Source organism: Garra rufa, chromosome 6, assembly GCF_049309525.1.
Source record: "Garra rufa chromosome 6, GarRuf1.0, whole genome shotgun sequence".
Lineage (NCBI taxonomy): Eukaryota > Metazoa > Chordata > Actinopteri > Cypriniformes > Cyprinidae > Garra > Garra rufa.
The window spans coordinates 2,992,665-3,012,024 of record NC_133366.1 but is presented as its reverse complement, the minus strand read 5'-3'; the positions used below and the strand labels follow the sequence as shown (position 1 = coordinate 3,012,024).

Genomic DNA, 19,360 nt, shown 5'->3' with positions numbered 1-19,360 from the left:
TTTTAACTTCAAACTCATCCTCCATTGCTGTTCTACCTTTTTTTTTTGTAAAGGGTGTTTGATCTTCTCTGTATGTTCAGTTTGTAAACACTGGGTCTGTATTTCTGCAGCGATGGAGGATGATTGTGAAGATGGAGGAGTGAGGACATTATCTGTACATTTTTGTTCTGGAAGTGAACTTCTTTAATGCTCATTGGTCCTGACAACCGTGATGTTGCCATTCTCTTCTGAAATGTTTTATTTTTTTAATTTAATGTGGTTATGTGTTTAAATTATATATGAATATTCCCCAACACTTTGTATTAAAGATCATTTTTTGGTTACTGTATTGAAGTTTATCTGCCATTGTATATAACAGAGGTCTCAAACTGAACTCCTGGAGGGGTATTTCAGAAAGCAGGTTATGTGACATAGCCAGGTAAGTTTAAGGGTAAGTTAGTTGATAACCTCAACTTTCTGGGTATGTATGTAACCATAGCAACTTACTCTCTGAAGATAACCTCCTCTGTAGCAGCTTATGTTCCAGGGTCAGTTTGTTTCAGGAGGTTACTGAGCAAGGCGAGCCCTTTTGATGACCATCCTGTGGACGTGGAGGCACAAATTAGACCAGGTTTTTTTCGCCCGGAGTTATAAGACCACATATTGATGATAATCATACTAGTTATACATGTATTTATCCTGCACACACACACTTGATACTTTCCATATATGACTTTCTATTTCAGGGTTTCCAAATGTAATTGAGTGCATTGATGGCGCCCACATTACTATTAAAGCTCCTTCAGTAAAAGAGGGAGCCTATGTTAATAGGAAATCTATCTATTCACTATCAATGTGCAGATAACAACTTAATTTTGTGTCATTTTTTGCATTGTTAAAATCATTAAACTCACTACTTTATTCCACTAACTATAGGTAATATGTGAGGCAACCCACATCATTACTAATGTTGAGATCTGTGCATGATGCCAGAATGTTGTGCTTCAAGAGGAGAGAGCCACCCTCCTTGTATTGAAGAAGATGGCCCAGAGGAACCCCTACAGATGTTTGCACACAACAGAGATGGAAGACTTTGAGACAGAATTTGTCAAAATTACTTTTATTAAATTGTTTGCACTGGTCTGCTGTGCAGTTCAATTCTTGATTTCCTGAAAAACAATGAAAGTAAAATGAAATAAAATGTGTTTTTTATTGCATTGCTTTATATACACAACACTTTTAACATGAAACAGATTCATATTCACACAAGTTCTCACCTTAAGGCGATGCTCCAGTAATTCAATTTCTAGTCTTGCTTTTTTTTAATGGATAGCCTTTTCTCTTCCATTTGAAGCTGGATAAGGTCCATCTCCATGTCACCTTTTCTTATTTGTTTTTGAAGATGGACCTTATACAGCTCCTTTTTGACAACTTGAAAGGCAGAAAAATAAATCAGATTCTGTCAGACAATAAATTAAAATATAGACAACTGCACACAAATTCTTACACTGCTTAGATTGTGCATTGAGGTTGAAGGACCTTCATCTGTGGGCAAATCCCCATGATCTGTGAAAGGACAAAGACAGTTTGTTACTCTAATGTAAAAAGGGGGTATGCATTATAATGGTTTGCATCAAACCTCAGTGGATTTACCAGCATTGTCCACTTCTGTCACAGCAGATGTGGTCTCTTCATCGTCATCATCTTCATCCTTCAGTGAAAATATGCAAGTGTACATTATCTGGCAAAAAGAAATAAAACTAAATATCTAAAAGCAACTTCAGGTAATTGGCAACAAAACACTTACAACTGTGACAGTTCAATAATACAATCCCTCTATCAGCATCTATAAGAAAATACAACCCATTAAACTCTCAATATTATCAAAGAAAAACCAATAACGCAGAGGAAAAAACACGTCAAATTAATACAACTAAGACCACAGTAGCCTATACATCACATATAGTTAAATAAAGTATGCCTGCATAATAAAGTATGTTCAAAAAGCCTGTAAGTGACAGAGATAGTAATTTATTAAGTCATATAATGAAAACAAATCATAGTGGTAAACTTATATTTCACCATGTTACTTGTGCTGCATGGTGTGTGGATGAAGTGCCCCCTGAAATGCAGCAACCACTGGCCGCTCTTTATTAAGGGACAGAACCAGCTCCTCAGATGATGGTGGGCCCCCGCCAATGAGACGGCCTTTAGCCTTCTTTCTATTAGCTAAATGACAGAAAGAATATACTAAACCGTGTTTAATAAATAGTTCAGTAATTGTCTAATCAAATATTACCTTTTTTCGGAATGATTTTGTGTTTCATTTTGACTTGGCTCAAAGTTCTTCTGGCTCCAGAAGGATTACACTTTATTTAAAGTTGCCATATAATGGAAAACTGAATTTACCTTGGCATAGTTAAATAATAAGAGTTCAGTAGATGGACATGACATACCATGAGTCTCAAACACCATCGTTTACTCCTTCTTATATAAATCTAGTGTTTGCAAAAGACCACTGAAAAATAACTTTACACAGAGCACATGCATCACAGTAATGAGACTAAAACTCAAAACGGCAGATTCAACAAACCGCATATTAAAAGCGGCTAGAGCTCCTAATTAAATATATATTTTTATCCATGTGTGAGCTATAGATGAGCAACTCTGTGAAACAGCCAATCAGAGCAGTGCTCATTAATATTCATGAATCTTCCAAATAAGGCAATAACAGAGCATTTCATTCTAGGGACAAATCCTAGGGTTGTAAATGGACCTGTTAAACCATTTCTGGACATTTTTTGCCCTTTCCTATGCCATATACCTTCTATGTAGATATCAGAGAACAATTTAAAATATTCTCTCAATGCATTCTATCGCACCTTTAATAAGAAACAATGTATTCCTAGTCAATATTCTTTGTTATTTTAACCTAAAGAAATTAATGGCAGGAAAAGTAAATGCTTTCATGGTGATTTAATCAAAAGAATGCGGAAGGGGTGTTTAATTATTTTACATTGTAATAAAAGGGGAGGCGATATCAAATTTGCCATTTAATACACTCACGCATTTACTCTGTCCGTTATTTTTTGCCAAGTCAACTCTCTTTCTGTAGGCGATGCAGCCGTATTGCTTTTATTCATTATTATTGGCTTGAATTCTTCATATGTGTGCATTAAAACCTCCAACTCCGCCTCTGTGAATATGCCGCTCTCTTTTTTTCACTTTGATTTTCCATTTTTACTGGTGAAATCGGCGATCCATTGAAAACCTCTTTATGTATGCACCGTGCATTAACTCTGGGAAACCAATTGGAGGTTGATTAAACCTACTCTTCTCAGGTGTTTTGGAACCAACATACTCATGGTATGCGGGTTTGGGGTAATTCAACCCAGAGGTTATGATTTACCAAAAGGTAGGTTAACCAAGCTTTCTGGAATACCCCCCTGGAGGACCGCAGCTCTGCAGAGTTTAGCTCCAGCTCACAGCTGCTTGGAGTTTCTAGTAATCCTGAAGAGCTTGATGAGCTGGATCAGGTGTGTTGGATTAGGGTTGGAGTGAAAATGTGCAGAGATGTGGCCCTCCAGGAATTCAGTTTGAGATCAGTGGTGTATAATGTGTAAATCTGTAGTTTGATTCTTGATTCTTTACTTGTTTAATCCTGTTTTTTCCTTAATTATCTCCTCATTGACCTGCATTCATCCTCAGTTAATGAGCCAGATCACTGCAATCTTCTTCTAATGGGTCCTGATTAATAAATGCTCACTAGACTGAGACTTTGAATCTGTCTGATGTTTGTATGGTGTGTGCGTATCAGGAACAATGTTAGTTTATTTCATTTGGTTTGTGTTGTGTATCTTTGACTCTAAGTATGGTTGATTTGATTTCCTTGTTTGTACTTCTGTTCTTGTCTAGAGTCCACACACATGTAGTCCTGCTCCTCTGTGCTCTGCTGCTTTAATGGACAAATAAAGTGTTCATATAGCATTGAGTTAGTGGACTCTGTGTTCTTGTGGTCACTCCTGCTGGACTCTAGCCAGACATTCCCTAAATCCTGACCTCCTTTACACTATGACAGTGTGATCTCTGTGTGAGATGACTGTTGTCATATTTATATAAAAATCTAAAATACATGTTTGTATTGAAGTAAAAATTGATGATAAATATGCATTTTGCATGTGGAATGAAATAGCAAGCACTTTGTGTGTCTTGTTCATCATATTTATTTAAATATAAAAACAACAGAGCTGAAATGATATCATGTTTATCAGCAACACAGAGCATGTAAGTGTGAATAACAGCACTAGTCTTGACTGCATTCCTTTAACTCCTCCCCTCACTGCAGCAGACTATCTCCTCCCCTTCAGACGAGGAACTTCCCAAACAAGCCTGATCTCTGCCACAGCTACAGAATGGTCTCCTGCGCATGCGCACTTTCACTTTAGGGCAACTCCTTTGAAACCAAAAGTACAGTCGGAAAAGAAATGCGCGTTTTCAACATCGCCATTAAACCCAAAATACTAAGAGGACTTTTGAAGCCTTAAAAACGAACAGAAACATCGCATTACAGTAAGTTTATTTGTCGTCTTCTGATATTTTGTTGTTGTATTGTTTGTTTTGTTTTCGTAGTCGCGTCGCGGTCAAACTCGACCTTTACCAGCAGTCCACTCATCTGAGACCTACAACACAAACCAACCTCCTGCATTCTGCCAGAACGAGCAAACAAGACGTGCAACAAGGGACGCATGCAATAGTTATTTCTTACACTATTTCTGATTTGGATTTGTTTTGGATTTCAAAAATCAGTGATTGCCATTCTTTGCATTTTTTGGTCATTCTGTAATCATTGCATGCATCACTAATAAATATTCTAAAAACAAAAATATTTTCAATTGTGATGAATACATATTTATCAATTAGTGACAGAATAAAATGTATTGTTTTTGGTCAATTTTGACAGTGGTTTGGGGGATTATTTTATGAGGCCAAACTCTTTCTATTTTGTTGTAGGCCTATACTGAAAGGCTGAATACGTTAAAGCCTACCTAATCACTATAGCCTGACGGACGAACAAATAAAATTAAAACCTTATGAATAAATAGGATATCTTGTAAGATACTGCATGATCAAATATAGTATTATTTGATACATTTTTAAAGTTTTCATTACATTTTGGGCATGAAATCCACGCTTAATTCACCCTTCTGATGGGATCAGGTAAATCCAGATTTTTTGGATCAAAGTGATCCAAATCCTACAAAAAAGTTCTGAAAAACCCAAACTAAAGGTTTGATCCGGTGTTGTGCCGAAATCTGTGACTCGTCGAAAACTGTGACCAGGGGTCGCTGTTCAGCAAATATTGGCGCGGGAGCGCGCACACGGTGAATCAGACGCTGAAATGGAATGATCATCGTCACAGTGATGCTGTAAAATAAGTTTCATGTTTTAAAGATAAAACGACCATTGGACAAACTAGATATTGTGGCATCGAAATGCTTGCATAGAGAAGACATTAATCATTATAATGCTGTGCTGTTGTTGTCTGTGTTACTACTATGAATGGTTTCGGTTTAAATAACATTCTCATTAATGGATAGGCTCATTTTTTATTCTTATTTCTTATTAAATGCATACCACTCTGAGATATTAGCCTATAAAGTATGAGTCAATGGATCTGGTTAACTACGAAATATGTGATCTCTTTTTATTTCAAATAACACATTGTAATATTCAATAAAGTGACTCATGTGATGTGTGACCATCTCCTCTTTTTATTTTAAAAATCATATAGATCAGATATCGATAAATCTATACTGTAGATACAATATAGGGTCACAGAATCTGACAGGTCAAATTAATAGCTACCTCTTTTTATTTTATATTTTTTTAATAAAGTAACTCATGTAATGTGTGACCATCTCGCCTTTCTGTTTTATAAAGCATATTAATTAGATATTGAGAAATATGTAGATACAGTAGAGTCACAGAATCTGACAGGTCAAATTCATTGTATTTTGTCTTTTAAATAAAACTGTTCATTTTCCACCTTGCGAATGCTTTGACGCTTTATTTAAGTTTTTTTTTGTTGTAATGATTTGTAAAATAACAGTGTTTCTCTGTAGAACATTTAGAGCTCTAATAATCTAGGTACAATCTGTCAAATAAGGGTTTTACACTGTAAAAAAAAAGAAAACGGTCAAACAACTGGCAGCTATAACTGCCAAACAAAAAACATAAAGTAAATATAAAAATATCCTAATTGAAACAAGAAAAAAAATCTGTAAAATAAAGATGTTTGTCTTTAAAAGCTTTAAATGACAATATCTGTAAAATGATTGTTTTTGGACTTTTTTTTACCCTTTTTTTTACAGTGTACCGAAATATGAGAAATCTTTAAAAAATGATATGCATTAAGTAAAAATTAGTCCAGAATAGAGCTGCACGACTAATTTTGCACTGCAATAGAAGGGTTAATATTATGAAAATGCACAAGCCTCTAGGTTGGTTATTGGTGAAGGATAGGATAGGATATATTCTCTGTTGTGTTTTATAAGACATATCTCTGTATCAACAGTTCCAAGTGTATTGTACTGTCAACTTTTGTTTATAAGTGCTAGTCATAAATTTAACACCAGGCATGCATTAAAAGTATATTTATATTTTTTTGCTTTCTTCTTCGAAAACTAATTCAAAGCAACGGACTGTAATGTATAGAAGAATAAAAACATGGAATGAATTGCCATCGTATATACCATTTAATGGCACAGTACAAAGTGGATTGTTGATGTTGATGTTTTTAAAAGTTAAAGTTTGAATTTCTTTATATATAATATAATAAATGCACACTCCAAAACAAAGCAATACTAAATATTTTAATGATATATATAAATGTAATTAATCTTGATGAACTATACAATTGTCAGAACGGAGAAAGAGTCTAAAAGAATTAAGAGGATGAATAATTTGGCAGGATTAAATGCATGCTACTGATTTTACTCTATTGTGTATCAGTGATAATACACTAGCATACAATTTGTGTAAGTCATGGCTTATTATTAACACAGTTATGAAAAAAAGAAGAGTCCCATATTCTGGTAGCTATGAATTTGACCTGACAGATACTATGTATCTACATATTTCTCAATGTCTAATTAATATGATTTATAAAACAGAAAGGGTAGATAGTCACACATTACATGAGTTACTTTATTAAAAAAATTATAAAATAAAAAGAGGTAGCTATTAATTTGACCTGTCAGATTCTGTGACCCTATTGTATCTACAGTATAGATTTCTCAACATCTGATCCATTTGCTTTTTAAAATAAATAAGAGGAGATGGTCACACATCACATGAGTCACTTTATTGAATATTACAATGTGTTATTTGAAATAAAAAGAGATCACATATTTCGGTAGTTGACCAGATCCAGTGACTCATACTACATAGGCTAATATAGAGTGGTATGCATTTGTAAAGCACAAACCACTGGGTAATTGAAAATAATAGTAATAAGAAAAAAAGAGCCTATCCATTAATGAGAATGTTATTTAAACCAAAACCATTCATAGTAGTAACACAGACAACAACAGCACAGCATTATAATGATTAATGTCTTCTCTGTGCAAGCATTTCGATGCCACAATATCTAGTTTGTCCAATGGTCGTTTTATCTTTAAAACATGAAACTTCTTTTACAGCATCACTGTGACGATGATCATTCCGTTTCAGCGTCTGATTCACCGTGTGCGCGCTCCCGCGCCAATATTTGCTGAACAGCGACCCCTGGTCACAGTTTTCGACGAGTCACAGATTTCGGCACAACACCGGATCCAAACCAAGATTGGATTACGTGATCTAATCCGATTATGTAATCCATTTTTTCTTTTGAAAAACCCATTTTCAAGATTTGATCCAATCCGTTATCCAAAATCCTAGTGGATTACTTTTGAAAAACTGGGCCCAGATGTTCACATTTACAAATCCACTCCTGGCTACTTACTATTATCTTACTGAAATGTGGGTTGATAATGTCAAATGTTTAGCATGTTTTAATTCGTAATGAATATGTGAATGAATAATGCATATAGTTTGTGACAGCATGAAGCAGAGCAAATGACACCCTTTCCTATTTTACACTGTTTACTGTGGTAAATGTTTTCAGGTTTGTGTGCTGTCATGATTATTATCAATAATGAGATTTCTGTTGCACAAGTCTCATGCATGATGAACATATAGGCCCCTATGCTTATGTATTTGTTTACTATAGAAATGTGTAAAGCACAAGCCTTTCTGTTCTTTTCTCCATCAGAGTTTCAGCAGTAAAGCAATAGGCATCATGTTTGTCTGACCATCACACACTGATGACCTAAATCAGAGAATCTGAGGTAAATATTCATTATTATTTTAATCAGCTTAATGCACAATGATAGACTTTTGACTGCAGTTTAATGTCTAAAGTATTTATTTATAGTAATGGTTACCAACATGTTCATAATTCATAAAGAGAGGTGTTTTTATGTTTGTATGTTCAGTAGACAATTACACAATGTGATCCAGCAACATTACAGCAGCATCAGAGACTGAGTGTCTGAATCACGCTCTACATCACTTTATATTAATATTAAAAATGAACTGGACCAATGATGACTCTACTGTCTCTATAGTAACAAACACAACCTTCACATGAATCTGATTAGCAGATAAACCTCACGCTCTGATTTCAGTCTGAGTTTTTAATTTCAGCTAGTAGTTTGCTGTGTGCATTCAGTTTAACAACATTTAAAGTTAAAGACAGTAAACTTGATTATTCAGCTCAACTGTGCTCATATGTTTTATATTCTAACTTCGCTTATCTATTAAATGTGCGCCGTGAAAGTGCACTGTTTTCTAGTGTATATGCTTTAACTTCTCAGGTTATATCAGTGTATGACCTACTTTAGATGAGGCCAAAATTACAACAGCATATACATATATTTAATTGTTTGACCAAAATGATTGCTAGAGACAATTTAGTAGTTGCTGGATATTAGTTGGGACACGTCAAAGCATCTCTAATAAATTCTATATTCTACACTCTTGATCTCTAGTTAATTATGGGTAATAAAGGGAGCAGTGAGAGAACAGCATCTCAAAGACACAACAGAGAGTCTCTGAAGAGTGACAGATCAACTCCTCATCCTCCTAAACTCAGTGATGAAGCAGTGACCTCTGACCCCAGGTGAGACACTACCTACTATTAGACAACAGAGAGACTCATAATGAAGTTAACAGCAGGAAGAACTAAAGGAAGACATATTTGTGTTTTCTCATATATATTCCAGCAGGGGGAGACAGAAATCTTCATCTCCTGAACCCAGCTGTGTGTCTATGAAGAGTGATGGATCAATGCCTCATCCTCCTGATTTCAGTAATAAACCAGTGACCTCTGACCCCAGGTGAGTGTAAATGTGATGGTGTTTTGACAGATCTAGTAAAACTAGGAGGAAACTAATGGATTAATATGAGAGTTAAAACTAAGAGAAATGTTTTGATTTCCAAGACACTGAAAACTGAATCATGAGATGAAAGTTAGTGCTGCGCTTCACTCTGAAACACAATACATCAGACTATAAACCTTTCTGCGATTAGATTTTAGTTTGTTATCCAGTGCTTTATCAAATCAATAACACACACAACACTGCAGCTGGAACTAGACTTTACAAACTACTGAATGACAATGATCTCATTATGTGCTTTATTTAATGTTACAGTTGTTGGAATATCATTTTGTAAGACCTTTATAGCTGAAAGCAGTAATAGGTAGTGTTCCTCACATCTTGAAAATACATTTAAGACAAAACAAGAATGTTCAAACAAGTGTATTCTGTGACATTCTATTTCTAATAATGTTAAAGTTTTTTATTTATGAATTAGATTGAGTTCATTTCACCCACTCACACTTCTGTCTGACTGATATTTGATGATTTTATCACATTACGCTGCTGTGTCACATCTGTTTAGGACACAGTGTTAGAGACCTTTTATGTTATAATGAGAAGTGTAGAATATATTGTTAATTGTGAAACTGTCAAGACAAATTAGTGATGGTAATTGAAATACTAGAGAAAATGACTAACAGAACCTGTGATGACAGTTTGAGGAGGAAGTTGTTTAATCTCAGAGAGTTTGTTGTCACTGCTTGCTATAGGAGAATTAAAAGACTTTCATTTTCTGTGTATTTTCTTATCTGTGAAGCTGCTTTGGAACAATGTGCATTACAAAAAGTGTTATGCAAATAAACTTAAAATGAAGTTAATATGCAAGACAATAATTTGACAAAAAATATAAGAATGACATCTGTAGTGATTTACTGTCATTTTAACAGCACTTTGTGCATATCAGTACTTTTTCATGATATTAATGTATTGTCTTTTTGTTGTTGTTGTGTCAGCAGAATAAATGAAGTCTCCAACTTACAGTTTAGCCCCTCTGCCATCCGTCTGACCAGTACATTCACTCCTGTTACACCGATCCTGGATAGAAATGATCAACCAGTGAATGATGAACTACAGAGAGTCAAAGACAGACACAAAACCAGCATGAAGAACAAGTATGAGAGATTATTTGAGGGACTGAAACTCCAGGAGAATGAAACCCTCCTGAACAGCATCTACACACAGCTCTACATCATAGAGGGAGAGAGAGAAGGAGTGAATGAAGAACATGAGGTTTTACAGATGGAGAAAACAGCCAGAACACAACACTCACAAGACACTCTGATCTACTGCAATGACATCTTTACAGCCTCACCTGAACCAGGATATGAGGAGAAAGACCAAATCAAGACTGTTCTTACTAAAGGCATCGCTGGAATCGGAAAAACCGTCTCTGTGCAGAAGTTCATTCTGGACTGGGTCGAGGGAAAAGCCAATCAGGATGTAGATTTCATGTTTGTGCTTCCATTTCGAGAGCTGAACTTGATCCGAGATCATCAGTACAGTCTTCACAGACTTCTGCTGGACTTTCATCCTGAACTTCAAGATCTGGACTCACAGATTTATGAGGAGTGTAAAGTTGTGTTCATCTTTGATGGTCTGGATGAAAGCAGAATCACACTGATGTTTTCAGATGATCAGAAAGTTTGTGATGTGACTGAGACTTCATCAGTGGGTGTGTTGATGTCAAACCTCATGAAAGGAGAACTGCTTCCCTCTGCTCTCATCTGGATCACCTCCAGACCAGCAGCAGCCAATCAGATCCCCTCCAAATACATCAACCGTCTGACAGAAATTCAGGGATTCAATGAGCCTCAGAAGGAGGAATATTTCAGGAAGAGAATCAGTGACCAGCATCAAGCCAGCAGAATCATCTCACACATCAGAAGAGCAAGAAGCCTCCACATCATGTGCCACATCCCCGTCTTCTGCTGGATCTCATCCACTGTGCTTCAGAAGATCCTGGAAGAAGATCTGAGTGCAGAAATCCCTCAAACTCTGACTGAAATGTACATCCACTTCCTGCTGATTCAGATCAACATGAGGAACCAGAAGTATGAAGAGAGAGATCCAGAGAAACTCCTGCAGTCCAACAGAGAAGTGATTGTGAAACTTGCTGAAGTGGCTTTCAAACAGCTGATGAAGGGCAATGTGATGTTCTATGAGGAGGACCTGATTGAGAGCAGCATAGACGTCACTGATGCCTCAGTGTATTCTGGGATTTGCACTGAGATTTTTAAGGAGGAATCTGTGATTCATCAGAGGAAAGTCTACAGCTTCATTCATCTGAGCTTTCAGGAGTTTCTGGCTGCTTTCTTTGTGCTTTACTGCTATTTAACGAAGGACAAGGAGCCACTGGATAAATTTGGATTTGACATATTTGAAAATGACTCTCTGTATGATCTACTAACATCAGCAGTAGATAAAGCTCTTTATAGTGAGAATGGTCAGCTGGATCTGTTTCTGCGGTTTCTGCTGGGCGTCACACTGGAGTCCAATCAGAGACTCTTACAGGATCTACTGACACACACAGAGAACAGACCAGAGAGCATCTGGAGAACCTCATGGTACATTAAAGAGATGATCAAGGGTAACACTAATGATGATGATGATGATGATTATGGTGATGGGATATATGTGGATGAAATTGATTTAATAAAAAATAAACATAAAATACTAAAGAAGAAAATACAACATCTCTCCACCGAAAGATCCATCAATCTGTTCCTCTGTCTGCTGGAAGTGAAAGATCAGACTCTGTCCAGAGAGATTCAGGAGTTTGTGAAATCAGACAAACACTCAGAGAAGAAACTCTCTCCTGCTCACTGCTCAACAATCGCCTACATGCTTCAGATGTCAGAGGAGCCGCTGGATGAGCTGGACCTCATGAAATACAACACATCAGATGAGGGCAGAAGAAGACTGATACCAGCTGTGATCAACTGCAGAAAAGCTCTGTGAGTGTTTAATCATTAACTAAAGTATCATATTTAATAATGAATCTGACATCTTTAAAATAAATGTTCCTAAATGAGAGATTTTCTCCTAAATAACAGGCCAGAATCTCAAATGAGTCACAACACTCTTAATACAGTAGATAGTTGATCAAAATGTGTGTTAGTGCTGCAGTAAATACACTCAGTCTGATGTGAAACTCATTCATTAAATCAGCAGCAGATGAAGCAAAGAGACAGACACTATTCATCAGTAAAGCTGGAATTCAGACATTTTCACTTGTGAATGAAGATAAAATAGTGACATACATTACTGGTAATATCAATAGCAATAATAATATAACATTTAATCTTCACTAATTATTCATAATAAATGTTTAATGTTCCAGCTGTTTGACTATTACAGCACCTATTATGAGAGATATAGGTTTAGTTTTCTAACACATAATTACTTTGTCACCATCAGGATCAAATTAATGTCACAACAGGTTTAGAAACATTTCAGCAGGTCACACATGTTCTTATTCATTATCTGTCCATCTTTGACACATCTATTCTGGTTTACAGAACAGTCCTCATGACAAGACAACAAATATATGTCCATGAGATAAGAAAATGTTGATCAGTTTTTTCATGAAATCGTTCCTTTGAATGAGTTAAAACATGAAAGCGCTGTATTTATGTGAAACAAGTAAATGGTCACAATTTGTCAGAAGTACAATCATAATATTTATGTCACAATTGTAAGTTCAGTGAAACTCTTCTGGGTTGGAGCCTTGCATTTTAGCCAGAGCCAGACGGGCCCCAGCGGACTTATTTACGGCCCTAGGGCTGAGCTGGACAATTCTCAGGTCATAGCTCAGATGTGGGTCTGGATTGGGCTTGTTTTAGGCTTCTCCTTATGTTTATATTTTACACATTCATCAATAATGGTGATGAAAAACATTGGAAACAACACGATACCAGGCTACTCCGACTATCAACAGCGGCTCGAATGGAGTTTCGTATTTTAAATTATTTCCACTGAAAAAAATCTTAAAGAGTGATCGTCTGAAGCCTCCATGTCCTGCACTTCAGCTTCCACTCTCCACACAAACGACTGGATATGGGTCTAGCAGCACACATTTATATCGGTTAAGCATTTAACATTGTGATATGCTTGAACTGTTGTATATCTAGAATTTTTATTTTAGGCAAGTCGTGATGATTTAAGAAGACTAAACTGATCAAACATATGCTCTGATCAACTCACTGTCTGCCGCTTGATCGTTACTTTAAAAAATGAAAACTTACATTTAACAAACAAAACAGATAAACAGATATACAGATATGTACTCACTCTCTTGTCATCCAAGATGTTTGTGTCTTTCTTTCTTCTGTCGTAAGGACATTATGTGCCCAAACTAAAGTGCCCGAAGTGCAAAGGTGCTGCATATCAATGCACTGCTCATGAGGATATCAGCCGACAGCTTTAATACAACAGTTACACAAGAAGTTATTATTAATTGACTTACATTGTCTGACTGTAACACTATTGTCTGATTTTGCTCTAATTTGTCGTCACAAATAGTTTGAAACAAGTCACAAATGAGCCGCTGCGCATCTCCATTCAAACACAGCTGTGTTTAGTTTATGAACTAATGTGTTTTTCAACGCATCAATGATTCAAAGACAGTCACTTGTTTTATTCCTGAATAAATCAGCCGTTCAAACAAATCAAATGGATGATATGATTCAGTAATTAAATCAGTTTTAAATATATTTTCAGAGATTTAAATCATTTAATATTTCTATATTCAAAATGTTATGTTTAAAATAGGGGTGTAACGATACACCAAAGGCACGATTCGGTTCGGTTCACGGTTTTGGAGCCACGGTTCGGTTCGGTTCGATTTCTTGACTGCAATGCTAAGGAACAATAGATTCACTTAATAAAAAGAACAACTAAACTTTCTCTTTATTAACATTAAGCTTTGAAATGGGCTTGTCCTTCAGACATGTAAATTAGACATTCACTTGTCCAAATGAAAAATGTACTTATCCGGGGCAAAAAAATGCCTTTTTTTGCTGTAAATTAATCCATTCTGAAGCAATAGTCTCATCACTACTCTATAAGGTCTTACTTTAATCTGAATACTTGTGATAATTGCCTTAAATTGATTTCTAGGACACCTTTTTAACCTCATTTTCCTAACCTTACTAACTGTATGTGTCATCATTCACATCAAATTCTTAAATTATCAATACATCAAATTAGAATATTATAAAACTGAATATTAAATAAAAAATATATAAAACTTATGTAAAATATGTATTTACTTAGACTGTTTAATGAAGATATTCCAAGGGTTCCAAAAAAATGCATTTACACAGTAAAATTGCACTGTTGTACTTTTTTTAAACAATCTAAAATATTGGAAAAATGCAATACCTTTAAAAACCGAACCACCAATAGGTGGCAGTAGTCACTGTCTTAATGAGCGAGTCACGGATTCAACCATAGATGGATTCAACCAGTTTGTTCACTGACTCGATTCATTAAAAAAATGCTAAATCATTCAGTACTGAAATAACGCTGTGTTGCTCGGAGATTCAAGGAGTTTCTGCTGTTGCTTAGAACTATTTCGTTTGCAAAAACGGTTGATGTGTCTAATATGTAAGTCAGTTAATATAAACTACTAGTTTATTGAACTACTGTTGTATAAAATCAATGTCACGTTTGCAATCGTAATGGTGCTTTTCTACCGCAGTATGTTTAATGCTTGTTTCTTTGTGTATGCTGTTGAGCCTATTAGTGTTGATTTTCTGTGAGTCAGATAGCCTGCACGAGCTTGATACTGTCTGTTTTCAGTCATCTTAAGTAATAAAATCAGAATTATGCTCACCAAAGTTTCGTTGCTGCGCTAGTTATTGTTTGTCATTGATGTCCAGTCGGGCCAGTAAAATACTCGTTCACTTGAGTCCCTTTCATAAAATCCACTGGTCCCGGACAAGCGTTTATGTCACTGCGGTCAAGCCAGCCGCGCCTTAAAATACACGGTCAAGCCAGCCGCACTTTTTTTTAACTTGCGCGTGTAATCGTGCACTTACGGTACGGGTACTGAGAGCAGGTCAAATGCATGTGAAGAAGCTGTCAAACCGGCGTTTCCTATATACTTTTTATTCGTATGTTTATAAATACATTACATTAGTCCATAAACGTTTATATTGTATCTAATTATTCTAAATAATTTGATAATGTAAAAAATTAATAATATTAATGTGTTTTATTCCGTTTTTTTATTTTGATATTTGTGTGTGTGTAGGCTCTCTCTCTCTCACTGACTATATATAGAAGAAGAAAAAGCCGTCACACCGGCGTTTCCTTTTAGTTTATGTAATTTTGTGCATAAACGTTTGTATTTGTACATTATTAAAATAATTTATTAATGTTAATAAATGTTAATATAAAAGTGTTTTATTTAATCTTTTATTTTAATGTTTGTATGTATGTATGTGTGTGTGTGTGTGTGTGTGTGTGTGTGTGTGTGTGTGTGTGTGCATATATATATATATATATATATATATATATATATATATATATATATATATATATATACATATACATATACAATACAAAACTAGAAGAAAGTCACCCTAAACAACAAAATAGCTCCTAGCACTGTATCCCATTTTCCAACACTCATAAAAAATGTTCCTCCATAGGTTAGCTCATTCTTTCAATTGATCTGTATTCAGAGTGACCCTGACTATCACTGTAGTTATTTTCAAGACATTTTACTGTATAGTTTTGGAGAAAAACAATAACAAAATCACCCTAAACAACAAAATGCATCCTGTTATTTGCACTGTATCCCGTTTTCCAACACTCATAAAAAATATCCCTCTATAGGTTAGCTCATTCTTTCACTCCATCTGTATTCAGAGTGACCCTGACTATCACTGTAATTATTTTCAAGACATATTACTGTATAGTTTTGGAGAAAATTAGAAACAAAATCACCCTAAACAACAAAATGCATCCTGTTATTTGCACTGTATCCCGTTTTCCAACACTCGTAAAAAATGTCCCTCAATAGGTTAGCTCATTCTTTCACTCCATCTGTACTCAGAGTGACCCTGACTATCACTGTAGTTATTTTCAAGACATTTTACTGTACAGTTTTGGAGAACATTTGAAACAAAATCACCCTAAACTACAAAATGAGTCCTATAGCACTTGCACTGTAACCCATTTTCCAACACTCATAAAAAATGTTCCTCTATAGGTTAGCTCATTCTTTCACTCCATCTGTGTTCACAGTGACCCTGACTATCACTGTAGTTATTTTCAAGACATTTTACTGTACAGTTTTGGAGAACATTTGAAACAAAATCACCCTAAACTACAAAATGAGTCCTATAGCACTTGCACTGTATCCCATTTTCCAACACTCATAAAAAATATTCCTTTATAGGTTAGCTCATTCTTTCACTCCATCTGTATTCACAGTGACCCTGACTATCACTGTAATTATTTTCAAGACATTTTACTGTACAGTTTTGGAGAACATTTGAAACAAAATCACCCTAAACTACAAAATGAGTCCTATAGCACTTGCACTGTATCCCATTTTCCAACACTCATAAAAAATGTTCCTCTATAGGTTAGCTCATTCTTTCACTCCATCTGTACTCAGAGTGACCCTGACTATCAGTGTAGTTATTTTCAAGACATTTTACTGTATAGTTTTGGAGAAAATTAGAAACAAAATCACTTTAAACTACAAAATGAGCCCTATAGCACTTGCATTGTATCCCATTTTCCAACACTCATAAAAAGTATTCCTCTATAGGTTAGCTCATTCTTTCAATTGATCTGTATTCAGAGTGACCATGACTATCACTGTCATTATTTTCAAGACATTTTACTGTATAGTTTTGGAGAAAAACAATAACAAAATCACCCTAAACAACAAAATGCATCCTGTTATTTGCCCTGTATCCCGTTTTCCAACACTCATAAAAAATGTTCCTCTATAGGTTAGCTCATTCTTTCACTCCATCTGTATTAAGAGTGACCCTGACTATCAGTGTAATTATTTTCAAGACATTTTACTGTACAGTTTTGGAGATAATTTGAAACAAAATCACCCTAAACTACAAAATAAGTCCTATAGCACTTGCACTGTATCCCATTTTCCAACACTCATAAAAAATGTTCCTCTATAGGTTAGCTCATTCTTTCAATTGATCTGTATTCAGAGTGACCCTGACTATCACTGTAATTATTTTCAAGACATTTTACTGTATAGTTTTGGAGAAAAACAATAACAAAATCACCCTAAACTACAAAATGAGTCCTATAGCACTTGCACTGTATCCCATTTTCCAACACTCATAAAAAATGTTCCTCTATAGGTTAGCTCATTCTTTCAATTGATCTGTATTCAGAGTGACCCTGACTATCACTGTAATTATTTTCAAGACATTTTACTGTACAGTTTTGGAGATAATTTGAAACAAAATCACCCTAAACTACAAAATAAGTCCTATAGCACTTGCACTGTATCCCATTTTCCAACACTCATAAAAAATATTCCTTTATAGGTTAGCTCATTCTTTCAATTGATCTGTATTCAGAGTGACCCTGACTATCACTGTAATTATTTTCAAGACATTTTACTGTATAGTTTTGGAGAAAATTAGAATCAAAATCACCCTAAACAACAAAATGAGTCCTATAGCACTTGCACTGTATCCCATTTCCCAACACTCATAAAAAATGTTCCTCTATAGGTTAGCTCATTCTTTCACTCCATCTGTATTCAGAGTGACCCTGACTATCACTGTAGTTATTTTCAAGACATTTTACTGTATAGTTTTGGAGAAAATTAGAATCAAAATCACCCTAAACAACAAAATGAGTCCTATAGCACTTGCACTGTATCCCATTTTCCAACACTCATAAAAAATGTTCCTCTATAGGTTAGCTCATTCTTTCACTCCATCTGTATTCAGAGTGACCCTGACTTTCACTGTAGGTTTTTTCAAGACATATTACTGTATAGTTTTGGAGAAAAACAATAACAAAATCACCCTAAACAACAAAATGCATCCTGTTATTTGCACTGTATCCCATTTTCCAACACTCATAAAAAATGTTCCTCTATAGGTTAGCTCATTCTTTCACTCCATCTGTATTCAGAGTGACCCTGACTATCACTGTAGTTATTTTCAAGACATTTTACTGTATAGGTTTGGAGAAAATTAGAATCAAAATCACCCTAAACAACAAAATGAGTCCTATAGCACTTGCACTGTATCCCATTTTCCAACACTCATAAAAAATATTCCCCTATAGGTTAGCTCATTCTTTCACTCCATCTGTACTCAGAGTGACCCTGACTATCACTGTAGTTATTTTCAAGACATTTTACTGTATAGTTTTGGAGAAAATTAGAAACAAAATCACCCTAAACAACAAAATGAGTCCTATAGCACTTGTACTGTATCCCATTTTCCAACACTCATAAAAAATGTTCCTCTATAGGTTAGCTCATTCTTTCACTCCATCTGTATTCAGGGTGACTCTGACTATCAGTGTAGTTATTTTCAAGACATATTACTGTATAGTTTTGGAGAAAAACAATAACAAAATCACCCTAAACAACAAAATGCATCCTGTTATTTGCACTGTTTCCCATTTTCCAACACTCATAAAAAATGTTCCTCTATAGGTTAGCTCATTCTTTCAATTGGTCTGTATTCAGAGTGACCCTGACTATCACTGTAGTTATTTTCAAGACATTTTACTGTATAGTTTTTGAGGAAATTTGAAACAAAATCACCCTAAACTACAAAATGAGTCCCATAGCACTTGCACTGTATCCCATTTTCCAACACTCATGAAAAGTGTTCCTTTATTAGCTCATTCTTTCGATTTGTATTTGTAGAGAGTGACCCTTACTA

General features: G+C 35.3%; 1 protein-coding gene across 1 annotated transcript in view; it reads left to right on the top strand.

Annotated features, from left to right (window-relative positions):
* Nucleotides 1-4,424: 4,424 nt before the first annotated feature.
* Nucleotides 4,425-19,360, top strand: part of LOC141336297 (uncharacterized) — a 55,958-nt gene continuing 41,022 nt past the window's right edge. The window contains exons 1-5 of the mRNA XM_073841863.1: nucleotides 4,425-4,548; nucleotides 8,291-8,366; nucleotides 9,069-9,199; nucleotides 9,303-9,416; nucleotides 10,412-12,412. Coding sequence (XP_073697964.1) covers nucleotides 9,075-9,199; nucleotides 9,303-9,416; nucleotides 10,412-12,412 — 2,240 coding nt within the window. The 5' untranslated portion in view covers nucleotides 4,425-4,548; nucleotides 8,291-8,366; nucleotides 9,069-9,074. The remainder of the gene's footprint in view (nucleotides 4,549-8,290; nucleotides 8,367-9,068; nucleotides 9,200-9,302; nucleotides 9,417-10,411; nucleotides 12,413-19,360) is intronic.